The sequence below is a fragment of the Podarcis melisellensis genome, assembly GCF_964234715.1.
Source record: "Podarcis melisellensis genome assembly, chromosome: 5".
NCBI classification, from domain to species: Eukaryota; Metazoa; Chordata; class Lepidosauria; order Squamata; family Lacertidae; genus Podarcis; species Podarcis melisellensis.
Genome location: NC_138537.1, coordinates 73,457,841 through 73,476,075, shown reverse-complemented (window position 1 = coordinate 73,476,075; position 18,235 = coordinate 73,457,841). Strand labels below are relative to the sequence as shown.

General features: G+C 40.8%; 1 protein-coding gene across 3 annotated transcripts in view; it reads right to left on the bottom strand.

The window, feature by feature from the left end:
* RHOBTB1 (Rho related BTB domain containing 1) overlaps positions 1 to 18,235 on the bottom strand; it is a 54,021-nt gene that overhangs the window by 10,528 nt on the left and 25,258 nt on the right. For 2 of the 3 annotated variants that reach the window (XM_081913615.1, XM_081913616.1), the window contains 4 exons: positions 17,584 to 17,687; positions 6,651 to 6,836; positions 4,186 to 5,162; positions 1,823 to 1,941 (listed from right to left, as the gene is read on the bottom strand). In XM_081913615.1, the coding sequence (XP_081769741.1) occupies positions 1,823 to 1,941; positions 4,186 to 5,162; positions 6,651 to 6,836; positions 17,584 to 17,687 (1,386 nt within the window). Of the gene's footprint in view, positions 1 to 1,822; positions 1,942 to 4,185; positions 5,163 to 6,650; positions 6,837 to 11,910; positions 11,967 to 17,583; positions 17,688 to 18,235 lie in introns of those variants that run through there. The other variant, XM_081913617.1, reaches the window with a different exon arrangement.

Genomic DNA, 18,235 nt, shown 5'->3' with positions numbered 1-18,235 from the left:
AGAAAATGAATATATGTTCTTGTTGCAGGAGAGCTGCTTACTAAAAAATCAAGGTATGTATTTTTAATGAGCCACCTGCTGAGCGTGCCTCTGGGGAGGGAATTATGCTTACTGCTGTTTTAAAAGTAATGAGAAAAAATTTAAAGTAGAACACAGACTTCCAGAATATTAAATACAAAAAAGGGGGGGAAAAGAAGAGAAAGAGAAAGAAAGCTAAGCCACAGCATTGCTAAGGGGGATCATTTTCCCTTGATGCGGATGCCTCCCTCAATACTCCAGCAGAAAGCAAAGCTGCTATAGTTAAAATGTGATAAATAATTAGGAAGTTGTCCCAAGCATCTGAGTTTCAACAAAAACTAATCAGGCTGGGATGAGCTGATCTGCCCTTCTTATTTAAAAGCATAAATACGATAGTCTCTTTCCATGTTGCCACTAGCACTTTAGCATTCCAGATGATACTTCATAGCAGTGTAGATAATGAGTATTCTTCACTTTAAGAATGGAGGTGTCTTGAGGATCTTCTTTAAAAAATTATAATTTAAGACTGTAGTAGGTTTTTATTTAGAATTCTCGTTAAGGTCTGGCCAGCGCCATACCAAAGGCAATTTTAACACAAAACTGCTCTGCGGCATTTGCTCTGTAGCACAGAATCATAGAATCTGTAGAGCTGGAAGGGACCACAAGGGTCATCTAGTCCAACCAACTGCAATGCAGGAAATTTTTTTTGCCAAGGGCGGGTCTTGAACCTGGGACCTTGAGATTAAGAGTCTTATGCTCCACTGACCAAGTTATTCCAGCTTGCAGTTGCGGTGACAGGGAAGCAAGGGGCAGATGGGGCTTATCACTCTGGGAAGGCAGCACATCACTGCTGTTTTTTTGACTGAATTGTTACTTACACTGTTGAATTTGTATTTTATTATTTTAATTTGTTTTATGATGCAAACCACATTGAAAGGCGATATAAAGGTAAAGGGACCCTTGACCATTAGGTCCAGTTGCGGACGACTCTGGGGTTGCGGACAAATACCAAAAATAACCCAGAAGGGATGGGATTAACATATGGATGGAAAGAAACCCTCCTCTAAATGAGGCAGTTTGCTTGATATTTAATTATGTTTCCAATAAGATCAGGCCCCTGTGGGTGTGTACTTGGCAGACAAAAAGCTATTGCTTAGGTGTGATTTTCAAGAATGATACAACATGCATTTATTTTGTAGCCTAGATTTAGAACCCGTCCAAGATGTCACAATGATTCCATTTGAAGATATAACGTGCTGCCTAGCAATTGAGACTTTCAGAATGTCTGCTTTGATAACAGAGTCAGGGAAGGAGGGGCAAAACTCCTATTCTCCAGAGAAGGCCTGCTGGAAAATCCTATTGCCAGAAATGCCGATCACACTCTTTGGGTTAAAAATCAGGAAGCCAGACAATACTGCCAGGAGACCAAATTTCATCCAGGGCACTTCTATCTGTGACCCCCCCAGAAAAGTGGCTTGAAGAGTTTTCCTGTTCTTCTAGTTCCTCCCACCAAAGTTCATCTAAAACAATCTTCTTATACACAACAACAGTACAGGGACACCAACATTTAATTTACTTTAAAATTCAAATTTAGGAAACGAGAGAGAGAAATTACCATAATGACTGAAATTTCTTGAGAAAGGAGTCACTTAGAACCTAAAACATTTTGAAAATGCTCTCTGGGCTAGTGATGACAAACTCCAGCAAAATGTCCCCTTTGTTTAAACCACTGCAATTTATCAACCCAAAGGGTAAAGCTTATTGAGGCACATTATTGAGGCTACACACCAAAGAGAACAAGTACCTCAGTGTTTGAGCTTTCAATGAACGATCCTCCAAACATTGCAGACATCCATTCACAGCTACAGATCAGTAGTGGCTTGTGAGCATTAATGTTTCCATCTTCCAGCTTAAACGTCACATCTGCCAATGGGATCAGAGAAACAGAACCATAACCTATGGTGGAAAGTGCTTGGAGCCAAATACAACTGGAGGAGGGCGTTACAGAGCTCTCTCTCTCACACGGATATTACTGCAAATGCATCCAAAAGGGCACATAATAATTATTTCTAAGTGAGACACAGATGACCATTAAAACCTGGGCCTGCAGAGGAGGAACAGCTTTGCACTCTTCACTTTTTGGAAGTCTGGCCTCTGAAGGCTTCATATACACAAATGGAAGCAGTTTAAACTCGTCCACTCAGACATGAGTCGTTTGCTTGTGTGAATACAGGCAGCACCCAGCATCTGACAATATTCCACTTCATGCAATTCACCCAAGAGGATGCATGTGTCAGAATTAAGGAGCATAGCTCAGTGGTTGGTGGTGCACATTATTTCCAAGATACTGAACATTCCCACTTAGGGCTGACCAAAAATCCCTGTTTGAAACCCTGGACAGCTCCTGCTAGTCAGTGCACACAGTTTCTGATATAAATAGAGTAATGCTTTGACTCCGTGTAAGGTTGCTTCTTAGGTTCTTGATTCCTGGTTATGTTAGTTCTTAGGAATGGGCTATAGAAAATAATATTAATGAATCAGTCTGCCTGCATAAGGATGTAACAGGATGTACATATGCAACTTTAATTCCTAGATGCAGGTTTGTATTGATTTGAACTAGCCAGCCAAATCTTTGCTGTGGACCTCTTGTTATTTATATTGTTTCTTGTGCAGACTAATGGTTTTGTCTACATTAAATTAAACTGGTTTAAGAACCACACCCTTAGATTAGGAGGGGGGAGCCCTGTTGCTCTAGTGCAGGCATAGGCAATCTCGGCCCTCCGGATGCTTTGGGACTACAACTCCCATCATCCCTGACCACTGGTCCTGTTAGCTAGGGATGTTGGGAGTTGTAGTCCCAAAACAACTGGAGGGCCTAGTTTGCCTATGCCTGCACTAGTGGGAGTCCTTGCACTGCCTTCTGCTAGTGGAATGGGCTAGCTGAATATGGCGCCAATGACCCTTATTTCACTCCCTCATCTGAGAGGTCATTAATATTATCAATTAACAGGCACAGAACTGCAGCTGACAGACATTTGCACAAGGCCATCTATCATGTGTATGGACATCCAAGATTCACTTCTAATTACTTCCTGTTGTACCACAGTGGCCTCTGGTTCAGACACTCTGTAATCCTCCACATAGCATGGACCTGTAGCTTCAACCACACGGAGGAAGGTAACATATCAGCCAGCATATTTCCTGGCAATGATTTCCATCAATGCAGTAGAAGCATTTTTTAAAAAAGCTGGCATGCTCACACAAATCCCTACCAGGAAACAGCTCATATTTGCATCCTACATGGGCCTGTACCATAGAGCTAGGGATAGAACGATTTCCCCCACATATTAGCGCAATTTTATATTTTACTTTATTTTTAAATCCTCATGAAAATTCACCAGCATTTTACCACAAATCTCTCCTAATGTAATTTTATATGCAGTTTTGACCAATGTGCAAATTTTTGCAAGCAATTATCCCCAATGTAATGCATTTTTGCACCTTAGTTTCACTAATAACTTCATTTCCTGCAGATAGGTAGCCGTGTTGGTCTGCCATAGTCAAAACAAAAAAAATTGCTTCCAGTAGCACCTTAAAGACCAACTAAGTTAGTTCTTGGTATGAGCTTTCGTGTGCATGCACACTTCTTCAGATACACTGAAACAGAAGTCTGGAAACTTCTGTTTCAGTGTTTTCTTCAGATACACTGAAACAGAAGTCTGGAAACTTCTGTTTCAGTGTATCTGAAGAAGTGTGCATGCACACGAAAGCTCATACCAAGAACTAACTTAGTTGGTCTTTAAGGTGCTACTGGAAGCAATTTTTTTGTTTTCATTTCCTGCAGTATATGAGTTTTTGTAAACACTAATTGGAGAACTGCAACACAAAACTTGGAGAAGTTTGAATTTTGAAGGATAGCTTTGTTTTGGTTTGCATATTGTTTCAGACAGTGCAGATTTGATAGATTTGGCTTTAACTGCATTTTGGGTCAAATTTCTCTTCCATCTTTACATAGAGCTGCTGTCCCTGGTGGGGTTTATGATGTTGGAACTGGACCAATGACTTCTACTTGAGTGTTATATATTGCTTTATATATGGAACTATTGTTTGGATGACTTTTGTGGATTAATTCAAAGGGATAATGAGGATGTATTCATGTATTCTCACCAGAAAATGTTTCTTTAGAGAGGCATTCTTTTATCCTGTTAGCTTTTCTGACATGGAAAGCCTTTGTAATTTCCTGGTTCATGAAGGCTTCCTTATTCGTAATGTTCTCCACCATCATCCGCAGGTCAAACACTTCCAATATCTCAGCAATCTGAGCTACTCTGGTAAGATCCTTCTCGTTTTCATCCAGTTGCCCTGTGTACAAAAACTGCAGAACAGTTTTAAAAGGCCCAGGCTGAATAGAAGCATCTATCTTGACCACTGTTACAGCACAAGTCCTCTTTGAAACAGGGTTGACTTGCGTTTCTCTATGCATGCTAACAAAGCCTTTGCCCAAAAATGTTGGCGCTTGCTTCAGGCAACTGGCTTCCCCTGCTTCAAGCTCTAACCTTGTTAAAGGGTTACCACCACCTGCTAATGACGTGAGTTTGGCATTCGAAGATTTTAAGGTTGCCATCTCACTACTCTCATCTGTTTCAAGGCTGCATTTTCTGGCCATAAAGCTTCTACTGGGCCTTTCTTTATTGCAAGGAGTTTCAGATAAGTCTGGGGTTTCTTCACATTCCATTAAAAAAAGGTCATAAAACTTCGAAGAGGAGGTAGCTAGGTAGATCTTGTGAGCAAAAATGTGAGTATCTTCCTGGAGGATAAACATGACATCTGCACACAATGGATTGTCCAATAAGTATCCGGCTTCATTGATACTGGTGATGGGACACTCTGGAATTTTGATAACCGGAGGAGGTGCCTTTGGAGGTAGAAATGGAGCTTGAAGCAAAGGCTTCTGAACTTTCTTCAAATGCGATTTCCAGAACTGTAGATGTCTCCTGGAGATCAGGGCAGCTCTAATGGCATTATCAAACACATCCTTGACGCCAAACTGGTCAAATACACTGGTTTCGTAATATGGTATCCCAAGCTCCTTGGCAACCTCTCTGCCTCTTTCTGGTGGCAAGATGTCTCCCCGTTTGATAGGCCTGTGAAGTAAACAAACAAACAAACAAAAACAAACAAACAAACAAGTAGGTCATGAGAGCTGGATATGGCTTCCATATCTCATTGAAATACATCTATGCATGGGTAGTAGTAGTTGTAATAATAATAATAATAATAATAATAATAATAATAATAATAATCCTGCATTGCAGAGGGTTAGACTAGAGGATCCATGGAGTCCCTTCCAACTCTTATGTTTTTATCTTTATGGAATTCATTTCTGTATCACATGACCATTTCTGTTAGCTTCAGTGGCTTTTAAAAGGGTTTAGGCAAGTTCAGGATGGCAAGCTTTACCAATGAGGCATATCCAAAGGGAACCTCCACATTCAGGGACAACGTAGCTCTGGATATAAAGGAAGAGGGCTATTGCCTTTATCAATGAGCATCTTTCTAGCTATTACTTGAACTCCATTCTGATCCAACAAGGCTCTTATTATTTTGAACACTGTTCCACGCAACAAGAACATGGGCTTTCTGGGTCAATCTGACACAAAATAAACTTCTTATTTTAGAAACAGAAAGCAATTGCACTTGAAAATCAGAAGTATGCATCTAGCACCAAATCAAGCAATTGGCTGCAATTGTTGGGCCAGGTTTTTGTGTGTGTGAAACCTGGACCTCAGCAGCAGAGAATATGCTTTAGAGTCATTTGGTTCAATCCAAACAGTTATAGGGTACTAGGTTGCAGGACTGGTTAAGACTTCTCTTTAAGATCTTGGAGATTCACTGTCAGGTGGAACAGAGAGTACAGTGTTAGATGAACCAACAACCTGACACAGTATAAAGCAACGTGTCATATATGGGGATGGTGAACCAGTGGCCCTCCAGATGTTGCTGGACTACAACTTCCATGACCTCTGACCACTGGCCATGCTGGCTGGGACTGATGGGAATTGGAGTCCCAGAACACCTGGAGAGCCAAAGATTCCCCATCTCTGATATATACTGTTAGGACAGGAGCAGAGAATCTGTAGGCCTAAGCTAGCATAGCCCTCATCATCATCCAGCTCTTACAGTCCACACCACTGTTCTGAGAATTGCTTCCTCTTTGTGCCTGCACACATGTAAGAGAAAAGATGTGGTGGCACTGACAGATAAAAGAGTTTTAGCAGCAGTGGGCAACCTGATGTTGTTAGACTACAACTTCCATCATCTTGACTACTGGACCCTGCTGGCTGGGCTGAAGAGAGATGTAGTCCAACAATATCTGGGGGGGGGGGCAGGCTGCCCACCTGAAGCTATGCAATCCTGCAAGCACTGTCCCCTTTTGGTTGTGGCTCCACCCATCACTAACTCTGGCTCCTGACTGGCTTTTGCCATTAGCCAATGGGCCTTTATAAGAAAAAGGTGAGCCACTCCTGATTTAGGAGGAAGAAGACTACATACTTCCCAGAAGCTGAGATGCATACTAACATTGTCAATTGGAAACATGGATTTCTCCTACTGAATATTGAAGCCAACTTTACCTTGCTAATGGCCTTCTGGCTCGGTTTACAGCTTCCAGATCAGCATATCGAAGATCCAGTTGGCAACCAACCAGAATAACAGGTGTGCGAGGACAGAAATGCTTGATTTCTTGATACCACATGGTTTTCACATGATTCAGGGAGTTAGGGTTAGCAATGGAAAAACACAGGACAACAACATCGGACCTGGAATAAACATGCATTGGGTTAAATGAAAATTATATCACATCCTCTGTGTGTAAAAAGGAAAAGGAAAACAAAAAACACACCCTATATTCCATGCAAAGCATTTCTCTTAGGTGTCTCAAAATCAAGTTCCTAGAGAACACTTCATACTCATGCAAATTATTTGATAAAATCCTACTTTCTTCCACAACCCCCAAGACACCAGAGAACCCTCCTCATCCCCTGACAGGTGTCATCTTCAGTGAGTAAGAGCCATTGCCAAAATTTTACAACAGCAAAATTTTACTACAGATGAGAATGGGCTGCCATTTTGCTTCCATCACAACATGCCAAACACTAATTTGTAGAGAAAAGTTAGGTGGCTGTCCAGCCATTTCTTAATAGGAACATGTAAGGTAACATGACACAGAGATTAGTCAAGAGTGCCTCTCAGATTGGACCATTTCACACAGAATATAGTAAAAATACCAGGTTTGCCACCATGTGTAAATGCAACAGGGAGGTATCTGGCTCTCTGTTGAGGATACCTGTAGGATGCCTGCATTTCCAATATTTTTTGTCTCATTCATACATATTTAGGTGTGCACTTTAAAAACAACAACACTTGCATACGTGCATATTTATTTACAAGATGTGCCCTTAGCTTCCTCAAGCTGGGAAAAGAATGAAGTTTCTTTAAGCTGGCAACAGTCAGCCCCAGTGCACTGAATGTTATAGGCTATTATTATTATTTTTTGAGATTTATTTATTTTTAATCTTGTTTTTTACCCAGCGCTAAGTTCACCAAGGCCAATCACTTCTTCAACGTGTGGAAATAAACACTGACAGAAAGGTGGAATTATGCAGATGCCCTGTTAACATTTTTGCACACTGAAGCTTTTAAATAAAAATAGCTATTGCAAAAAGAGCTGTGCTACATAAGACAGAGAAGGAATAGATCTTTAGAAGCAAGTGATATGGTAATTATAGTGTGTGTGTGTGTGTAGGTATATAATAATTAGGGTTCAGTTCCAGGCAATATAAGCATGTTTTTTTTAAACACACACACGCATATACAAAACATATGATTGAACACTTTTCCTGAAACAGGTACCAAAATAATTAAGGAAATTAAGGGATCAGTTCATAATTCTCAGTCATGGATAGTAACTGCAAAACCTTAATAGGTAAAGTATCAAGTATAACAGTGCTAGAAAGCGGAAATGCTCTTACAAGATTCCTGCAAACATGAGTAACAGCAGCAATGGTGAACCAATAAAAAAAAACCTAAAAAATGCAAACCATTCCATTCCAATTAATTTCTATTAAACTTTAATTCAGCACCAATTTGTTGTGCCTCCACATTTGGGCAATTAACAGAGCGAGACCTGTATGAATACCAACATTTGCCTTCTAAATCATTAATGATCTACCTGTTCCATACTGCTGCTCTCCTCATTTCACAGAGGACACAGCAGCTCTATCTAACACTTCTTAGCAATACCTAAAAATAATCTGCAATAGAATGAAATGCAGATAGTTGCTGTATGTCTATGTTTAATAATAGACAGGTGCATGTGTGTCTTATATAAATGACTGCAAACCCATAGAGCAGAGGGCTTTAATATAAGAGTTTGTGGTAAACACATTCATTTCCCTTATGCTTTTGGGAGGCTACTTCAGAGTCAGATCTTCTTCTCTGGGCACCTCACTAAAACTATCCCACAGTTTGTAGAAACACAGTTGGAAGAAACTGCAACACTTACCTGGGGCTTAACCTATGCTAACATTTGCTATCAGTTGCTTGCATTTCAAGCGTTTTATATTCACCATGACTATATGACAGCTTAATTCATATGAGTGTAACTCAAACCTTTTAAAACATAAAAAAACTAAAAAAACTGTCCAGTAGCACCTTAGAGACCAACTATGTTTGTTCTTGGTATTAGCTTTCGTGTGCATGCACACTTCTTCAGGTATCTGAATTTTCTTAGATGTTTTGACTGCATCAGGCCAACACGGCTACCTAACTGAATCTTAAACCTTTTAAGTTTCAAGTTCTCATCTGCTTGGTGTCTTCTCTCCACCAAGAACCCTTATAGGAGGTAGAAATTCACCAGACATTCCTAATGCGCTGCCTACTTAGGCCTGAAATCTTAAGTTATCCCTGCAATACAGATATGTTTCCATCCTCATAATTATAAATAGAATTGTGCTGCTGTAGAAGGGTTAAGGAGACACAAGCCACATCCACAAAATATATTTAAAACACATTGTTTCCCCCCAAAGAATCCTGGGAACTGTAGCCTGTTAAGGGTGCTGGGAATTGTAGTTCTTTGAGTGGTCAACTACAGTCCCCACAATTCTTTGAGGGAAGCTGTATGACTGTTAAAGTGGTATAAATGTCATTTAAATGATGTTGGTATCAGCTAACTTCTCATTCCTCGCCCCCATGCATGAACCACTCTCCTCAAAGGGCCAAGCATTTCATCTGAGGAAATCTGGACTATAAATTTATCAGGTCAAAACCACACAAGACTGAAATTTCAGGGGTTGTTTTGTGCTGTCAAAATGGTACTAAAGCCCCAGTCCTTTGCACATTCACTTGAAGTCTCATGGAACTCAATGGCATTTCCAGTAAACACACATAGAATCAGGCTGCACAATAGTTTAACACAGCAAAATCTATTCCATACATAACCTTAAGATTGCAGGGACACTTGACCCAGCTGACTACAGCACTCTAATGTTATTTTATGCTGCGTATAGTATCACCTGACCTTCAGTATTTGTATTTCTAGTAAGGCAAGGTACACTGCACTTTCAGTACTGATAGAGATTAATTATTGCCAACCCCAACGGATTTCAAATCCAAATTTTGTAACAAGGACAACCAAATCCATAACCAGAAGCCGCAATTATGCAACCAGGTTGTACTGTGCAATGGTGCATCAGACTGCTTGCTTTTAAACAATTTTGATAGCACAACTTGTCTTGTTACATCATGGAATGCATTTTTTCCCTTTGGTAGGAAAGGGAGTACTAGAGAAAGAAGGGGAGGGGTCATAGAGGCTGTATCACCTACTCTGGAACTCATCCTATTACCTATTCTGGAGCAAACACCCTCTTCACTGTTAATATTTATCTCATTGTGCAACTGCTAAAGAAAAAGGCTTAGTGCAACTCTGCACATTACTGCTGCATTTCTCCTTTCCCCATGTATAGCCTATTATTATGACCAAATACTTGGGATGGGGAGGTGGAAATCCCAGCTGCAGCTTCTCTGACTCAGAGGCACAACAAACAACACAGGGGGTGCAGCAGCTTCTGGTAGGTGTTCGTTGCAGTAAAACATGCAATATGTGGAGGTATGCCACCCCTAAAAACTTGTCCAATCAGATTAGCTGCAGCACCCTGCATTTCTGGAGGTGTAGATCTCCCCCTCACACTTTGGTTGCCTGCTGCAGTAAACATGCAAATTCCTCAGTGGCCCAGGGATAAAGTTAATGTTGGTCAGTCATGTCCAGCGCTGCCTGCTCTACCTTACAGAAGTAAGGATTTGTCCCAGGGAACATCCATAGGTCAGTGGCAGAACACATGCTTCATACTCAAAAGGTCCCGGGATAATCCCTGGTGTCACCAGGTAGGGCTGGAAAAGACTCCTACCTGAAAGCCTGGGAAGCTGCAAACAGTCAGTGATGATAGCACAGAGCTACATCCACAATTGACCTGGCCTGGTATGTGGCAGCTTCCTATGTTTCTATATTCATAAAAGTATTTATATACTGCAATATGTTGGGGTGGTAGACAGCAATGTATGTATACAATAAAACATATAACACCATTATAAACAGTACAAATGTTACAGACCGCAAGGGCTGGTTGCCTGGGTTCCCTTTGGTGGGAATGCCGGGGCTTGACTTTCGACATGCAAATGATGTTTTATACCACTGATCTATGGCCGCTCTCCTGCATAATTTAGCCTAGGCCAAAACCACCATTACAATATCTAATATTTAACAGTCGTTCTCTCTCACCAGGGAAATACAGTTCTTTGGGGCGAGGAAATGACTAAGGATCTCTAGCAGAGAATTCTTAGCACCCTTGCCAAGATACCGTTCCCAGCATGCTTTGGGGGAAGCTGTAGTATGGATATGCCTAATGAAGCTTAAGTATTTGATCAGCATAGCTCTGAAAAAAAGCCAGACCAACTATCTGTCAACTCCATTATATTGTTTATGATGGAGAAAATCTGCTTTTACAAATGAGTTAACCGAGGCACAATTTTTCCCATTAATAAATGCAAACAGCATTCATGCACACATTTCAGTGCAGGGGAAGACAGACCCAAAAAGGCTTGCACAGATAGCTTGTAAGCAAGGCAGTGTCTTCACAGTATTAAAAATTTCAGTAAAATGTAGCAGCAGCCACCATATGAAGATGAAGTTCATAAGTGACTGGGAGGCATAACCAAATGATCTGAAAATGAATGACTATGGCTGTGTTCAGACCATTGTTTACTGTGACAGGAATGTGCCACAGCTAGCCTTGGGGTTACATGATCCCTGTTACTCTCTGGTGTGTTCATAAGGAGTAGCTTGGAAGCTGTCATTTCCATTTTAAAAAAATTAACCATAGCTTGTTATCTCACCAGAATCTGACAAACTGTGATTAATCTTAACTGTGGTTTCTATGAAAGAAGTAAGTGTCAAATAATGGGTTATGAAGCTTGTTTCAAACCACAGTTAAGGCTAACCACAGTTTAGGGGGTAAATGTAATGCTAAAACTGTGGTTAATCAAAAACAGAAGTGAAAGCTTCCAAACTCCTCCTCATGGCTGCACTCCAAGGAGGAGTGGCAAAGGGGAAACATTTGACCCCAAGGTTTGCTGCAGGTTTTCCCCCATCATGATGAACAATGGTTTATCATGGTGCCCACAGTTACAGCCTATGGGTGCACTCTCACAACAAATGGGACTGCAATGCAAGGAATAGACTACAATATGAGGGGCCAAAAAGACATCCAACAAAGGCATGGCAAGACCATGCACCAGCCTGGATGGGAGCAGGAAAGAAAAATCAATTCTATACTTTACCGAGAGCAGTGAGGCTTCTTAAGTAGAGGTGTTATGTGTGAAACTGTCAAAACACCCTGAAATATATATTCAGATTTTGATAGTGAGGAGCATGCAGAGGTGTTTGGTTCCCCCCCCCAAAGAACTTGCGTAACATGAGATTTCAGTTGAAGTCAGTACGAAAAACAGCAGCAGCTCTTGAGGGAAACAGGTCATTTTCAACTTATATTGTTCAATGACATTTCTAGAAGATGAGAATACTTAATTTCTGTACTAACCATGGGCTGCTTCACAACTAACATTTTTTCTGAGGTAGCCCTGCATACTGAAGAGCATATTGACTAGTGTTGAACTGCGGAATACTGTTATTTTCACCAAAACTACACCATTTGCCTTACTCCATCAGCGTATTTGTTACAAGAACTCTCAAGTGGTATGATCTTTTCTTTATGGTTATCTCCATATAGGAAAAAAGTGATGTGTGAAGCAGTCCTAACTAGAAATTGTCATCAGAAAATATACTCTTCCCATTTGTCTTTAAATGCAGCAAAGGAAATGAACACACCACCAAGTTGCACCCACAGAAAACATTAGTAATCTTCACGTAAGTAAAACTTACCATTTCCCTCCCCTATCCCTGATTTTGAATAAAAACTCAAAGCTGATCGTTGCTCCAGTTCATTCTCACATGCTGCTGTTGCCTGCAATGTGCTTCCATCTTCCTTCTGTAAGTCACACGCTGTGGTTGCTTGTCATTCTACTGTTCAAGAGGTACCCACTGAAGACTGGATGACTAACTCAGAGGTACAGAATGCAGCTCAATACATTATTATTATTTTAAGTTCATCTGCACAAGGTTTTGCTGTAATACTTCCTTGGAGATTGAAAAGAGCTTTCCTGATATAAACAAAATTAGCACTGCACATTTCAGAATAATCGGTGCGCAACGACCCCCCTCACTCTCCAGGCTTCAGCAAAAGCCTGCATTCGCCCCATAGGACGCACCCAGATTTCCCCTTCATTTTTGGAGGGGAAAAAGTGCGTCCTATAGGGCGAAAAATACGGTAATTAAAGATCTGTAGATCTCTGGGTAGTTCACTACACAAAAATGTAAGATTAAAAATACATAATACTTAATAACCACCCCCCTTCTCCCACAATGCATTTAAAGGCGTATTGGATATTAATTAGCCAAAGGCCTGGTTGGAGAGGAATGTTTTTGCCTGGCACCTAAAGGTGTAGATAGAATGAAGGGTGCCACTGCAGAAAAGGCCCGTTCTCATATTGCCACCCTCCTGACCTCTCATGGAGGAGGCACAAGAAGAATGGCTCAGAGTATGATATCAGGGTCTGGGTAGGTTCTTATGCAGTCCTAAAAAGATGAGCATGACTTCTTATATTTGTGTTATGATCTACAGTTTGAACAATTTTTATAACCTTCTTATATTATGTCTGACAATTAGTGAGGCCAGGAACCTTTCCCATACCTCATGCATGTCTACTGTAACAAAGCCTCAGTCAAGCAGAATGGAAATAAATTGAACGTGAATTCATGATGATGAGCATGCTAGAAGATGGTTTGATCAGAAACCAAATGGAAAATATAACCCTCAAATAGTACCAAGACACCAGATCAGTTCTGCATGGCACAAAATTAAAACAGAAGAGGAGAAAACACAAAGTAATAGGTTGCAGGGAGAGAAGAGTATGTATGTATGTGCATATACGTGTATCAGAGAGAGGTGTTTTGCACAAATGGAAGAGGAAGTACCATAAAGTCCAAAACCTGTCCTCCATGCTATTTAACTCAGCAGCCAGTGGGGGGGTGAGAAGAGTCAACATTACAAACTCATAATCACAGATGCAAACCAAAACCCCCATTTCACCCATAAACACCATTATAAAGTGTGGGAAAATCCACGATTTAACTATTTCTCTGGTAGTTTAACATCATTGTTAGGGAGTGCTTTGAACTAGCCGTTCCACATTAAGTGATCTCAAGGATGAAAGCACACGTTATGTGCTGTTATGCAATTCTTTTTCCAGACCACTTTTCCTCTTACATACACTGAGGCTACATGATGAAGCAGAAGACCAGCAAAACAAGAGGGGGGGGGGGAGCTTCTTAACCCTTTATCCTTGTGCTGTTTTATGGCTGAAAATCTCTACCCAGCTACTTTTATCCCCACTGGAAAAAAGATGCAGGCATGTTTGATTTTGAATGTCACAGCTTGGCAGCTAGGAAAAACCCTTGATTAAGATTTAGAAAAGTTCGTTATTGCTTTTCGAGATAAGTCAATTTTACCAACATTTTCCATAAGGAAATAACTTTTACAGCACAATTCTAAGCCTCAGTCAATGCTGCTAGGGATGGTGCTGGGAAGATTAGGTGGGCATTTCTGCACCCAAATCATGGGCAATGGACAAGTACAGCTGTGAGCAGCCACAGACATTGCACCCCAAAATAGTTGGAAGGTGGGTAGCTGAGTCAGCCATGAATCCAACAGATCCAAAACTGTTCTAACCCTCTGTTGTGGCAGCCAGGAGCTGGTACAGAAAAAACGCAAAAACTCCCCGCTCACACACCTTCTGGCCAGGCCAGCAGATTTTTGGATTCAGCAGTGTTTTGGATGCAGCTGTCAAGGGTTAGCCAGCAGTAAATCACACTGTGCAAGCTGGAGTTAACTATTAGCAAAAACACGATCAACACAGTAGTATCAGGCCTAATGAGCACAGCAACTCATCTCCGGTAGGTCTTGCCCTCATGAAGCAGTTGCAGAGACTGAAGGTCCCCATCTCCCCACAGCTGCCTAAGTCCCCTCCTCTCCAGGGTTTTCCCCCAATAGACTGCACTTCTGTGTCACTGGTCTCTACTCCACTCTTTTCAAGCCATTTCTAGTTCTGGAGACAAGAGGTGAGCAGAGCTTGTTCACAGCAGGAACCGGAAACACCTGTCACACTTCACCAACCTGACTCATCTCTGCCTCTTGGCCTCTCTCACCCCACTCATTTGCTTCAGCTCCTGCATCTGATCCTGGCCGTGTCTCTGCCACAGACTCTCTCAGCTCACCAAGCCCTGTTAAATCTTCAGCTTCCAACACCTTCTCCTCCCAGTCTTCTCCCTCTCCGTTGTTCCACAACCAGTCCCTGGTCTCTGAGCCTTCTTCCCTTTTGGGTTCCCAGCCAGTTCCAGTCCATGAGATTACATCCCCAGTCCCTTGTTTGGATTGCTCTGACCCTCACATAACTATTCCTGAATAAAATATGCATAACCTTTGTAGGAGTGGGCATAAAATATGTCATCCTACACCTTCTCTCCCCCAAAACTGGAACATGCCTGATTTTGCCCTCTTAATCTATACTAATCTGCTCAGTGACAGAGTGTATGTTGACATAAGGACACAGCAAGCAGGGAGGCAAAGAGTAAACACAGGAACCACTTAATTTTAAACTTGCTAGCACCTAAGTAAATTAGTATTTTGTGACTTTGAAAAATGCATTATATATTTTGCAATCTTTGAACAGTGCATTCAAGTGCAATACTTAAATATAGAAAGAATTTAAACTGTATGCTTTAATTAGGGCTTTGATTGCCTTTCACAAACGAGCAGTTATGGCACTAGTCACCTCTCACAAAGCTCTCTGCATCAGGAGAGTGAATTCAAAGAAGAATGATATAAAACAGCAAGTATGGCCAAAGCGTCCAAATCAAGGAATGGCACAGCAAACTTCTTCTATGTTTGCATAAGCTTCCCTCTCAGCCTGATGCAACACATCTCCTTATCCCTCCCATTGCTTTTGCTACTTGCTCCTGTTGCTTTTCATTGTCCTACAGCCCTGATTTCTGTGATAACTTCTGAGGGTCACCCAGACAATACAGCCCCCATTTAGGGGCTCTAATGTTTGTGAACTTTTGATCACATGCTTCAGCCTGATGGTGTGATAAGTTTTGATACCAGCTTCTATCAGAAACATGCAGTTTTGTGCATGGGGATTCGCCATACAACGAGAGATGTGCACACAGTTAAGAGGCTTGCAAATATTATGACTGTCTCATAAAAGCCATTTCTGCAGCTTCCGCATGGGAGAGCCATAATATACAAGGCTGCCTTCATTGCTGGTTCTTTTTCTCTCCTACCCAGTATACAATTGCTGGGCGAGAGACACTGAAGCTATTACATTTTAAGTGTGATGGAAGTACTGTAGTCTGAAATAACTGCCCATGCCTTGAAAATGCATGTGCATTTTTGTGACACGGTTTATTCTTAGTTCTATAAGCCTGCTGAGAGAAAGCCAGATGTCTATTGGCTAATGCTTATGGTGTTGCTAACATATCTTCCCTTCTCTCAATCCTTCACAGTGTTTATAAACTGCTGACAGAATGTGTAAATTGAAGGATGAACATATATGAGTATGCATGCATGAAATGTCCTATATATTCCATATCTAAGGGGGATATCTTGCCTTAGGCATAAGGGAAAGGGCAATTCTAAAAACCTGTATAAAGGAAACTGTGAGATCATATTCCTACTGTGGATGAAGAACTGTTAAAAATGTTACATCTGTCTCCTCCCATATGACAGGACTAACAGAGTAAAATACTACCACCACTATAAACTGTATTAAACTACTAAATTACTGACCATGCAGACTTCACCCAAGTTGCAATGTACTAAGCCACCAGTACTAAACAAAAAAAGGCAATGCAAACTTATTATCAGCAAATGAAAGGTGAGCTTAGATGCAAATGCCAGAATTGCAAGAACCACACAACTGTTTCTGCATAGCCAATGGGGTTTGGGCTTGTAGCTCTTCATTAGCACCTCCCCCGCCCCACTGGTGCTACAGGCAGGCATACAAAACTACTTCTGATACCCAAAGCTTTAGGGTTATGCTTAAAGTAGCTTTCTGGATCCCGGCCAATGGTCTGTAATGCTGATGAAAGGATATTTGATATTCAGGTAACACAACCTGTTTCCTCTAGTTACATTTAAATCAACTAAATAGGAAGTAAGTCTTTAATGGACTTCAATCAGGTTACAATTCTACATGCATTTTAAGCAATTATTACTCTAACCCTGGTCAAACTGTGCTTAGGCCAATAAATTTAGGACTCAAGGACAAAAAGCATTTCCTTCATCCACACCAACATGCCTATCAGAACTGGACACCCATAAATAGTCTGGAGAAAACAGAGTCACGCTACACTCAAATATGAAGGAGAATCTGTGTTAGTCAAATTTCACATCATATGCTTGTAGGGCAGTAGTAGTTGTGAAAGATTTCTCCCTGTGCAGAATCACAAGCATTTGTATTGTATTCTTTAACACGCCTGGCAGCTATTTTAGCAATAAGTGAATTGATTACCTTTCATCATGGCCAGTCAAGCAATTATCAACACTTCAGGTTTTGTTTTTTTTTACATTTTTGCAAATGGTCTTTGAAATGCAAAATGTTTCAAGACTTTTGCTCGAAACCTTTATGGCAATGATAAACTACATAGATAAGTTATATTCCCTTCAAAGATGTATATATTCATAAACCTTGTGATAGATGCTGTTCTTCGAAAGAAAGAGGAATGTGAACACTCTTGATAAATTTAATACCTCACATTTCACACTTCAAAGCTGCAATTCTTTTCCCACTAGGTTTTACTTGACTTGCAAATAAAAATTTGAGCTAACTCCCACTTACCTTCCATAAGCAAAGCGCCTATCTTTGTGATGATCGCCAAATGTGTCCCAGAGCCTGAGAGAAACACTCACTTCATCAACAACATCCCGGGAACGTTCAAGAACCTGAAATAGGTACATTTCCATCAGTTAAAAGCTTGCTGCAGATACAATTCCCTGAAGAAAGTCCTAATATATCAGTATGCTCTGGGACATGGTCAAAGGCTTACTTGAGAAATTGTGCCAAATCATGGTTACAGAGGCTTGATTATGTTCTGGCATGATTTCTGATTTCTGAACCAGAACCAGAAGTTAAGTTTTGAAGGTCCAGAGTGAATTTATGAAGGTGAGTACTGAGAGGATGGAAAGACAGGCAGTGCTAAACCACAGTGTTGCACATTCATAAAATTCAAAACATGGCCTGGATTATAAACTATGGTTCATACAATACATTGTTTGGCATAATGTCTACATATAGCCGTTTATGTTCTCTGTCAATTAATTATTTTATTATTTTATTATACCTGTCATAAGGTCCCAGTATGGGATACAACAATATAATAAAAGGCTATGATTGTTGTAACCTGCCCTGGAACCTTTAGGTGAAGGGCAGTTTAGAAAACTTTTGAATAGATGTATCACTGGAACTTAACTGCAATTAATTTGGATCCTTA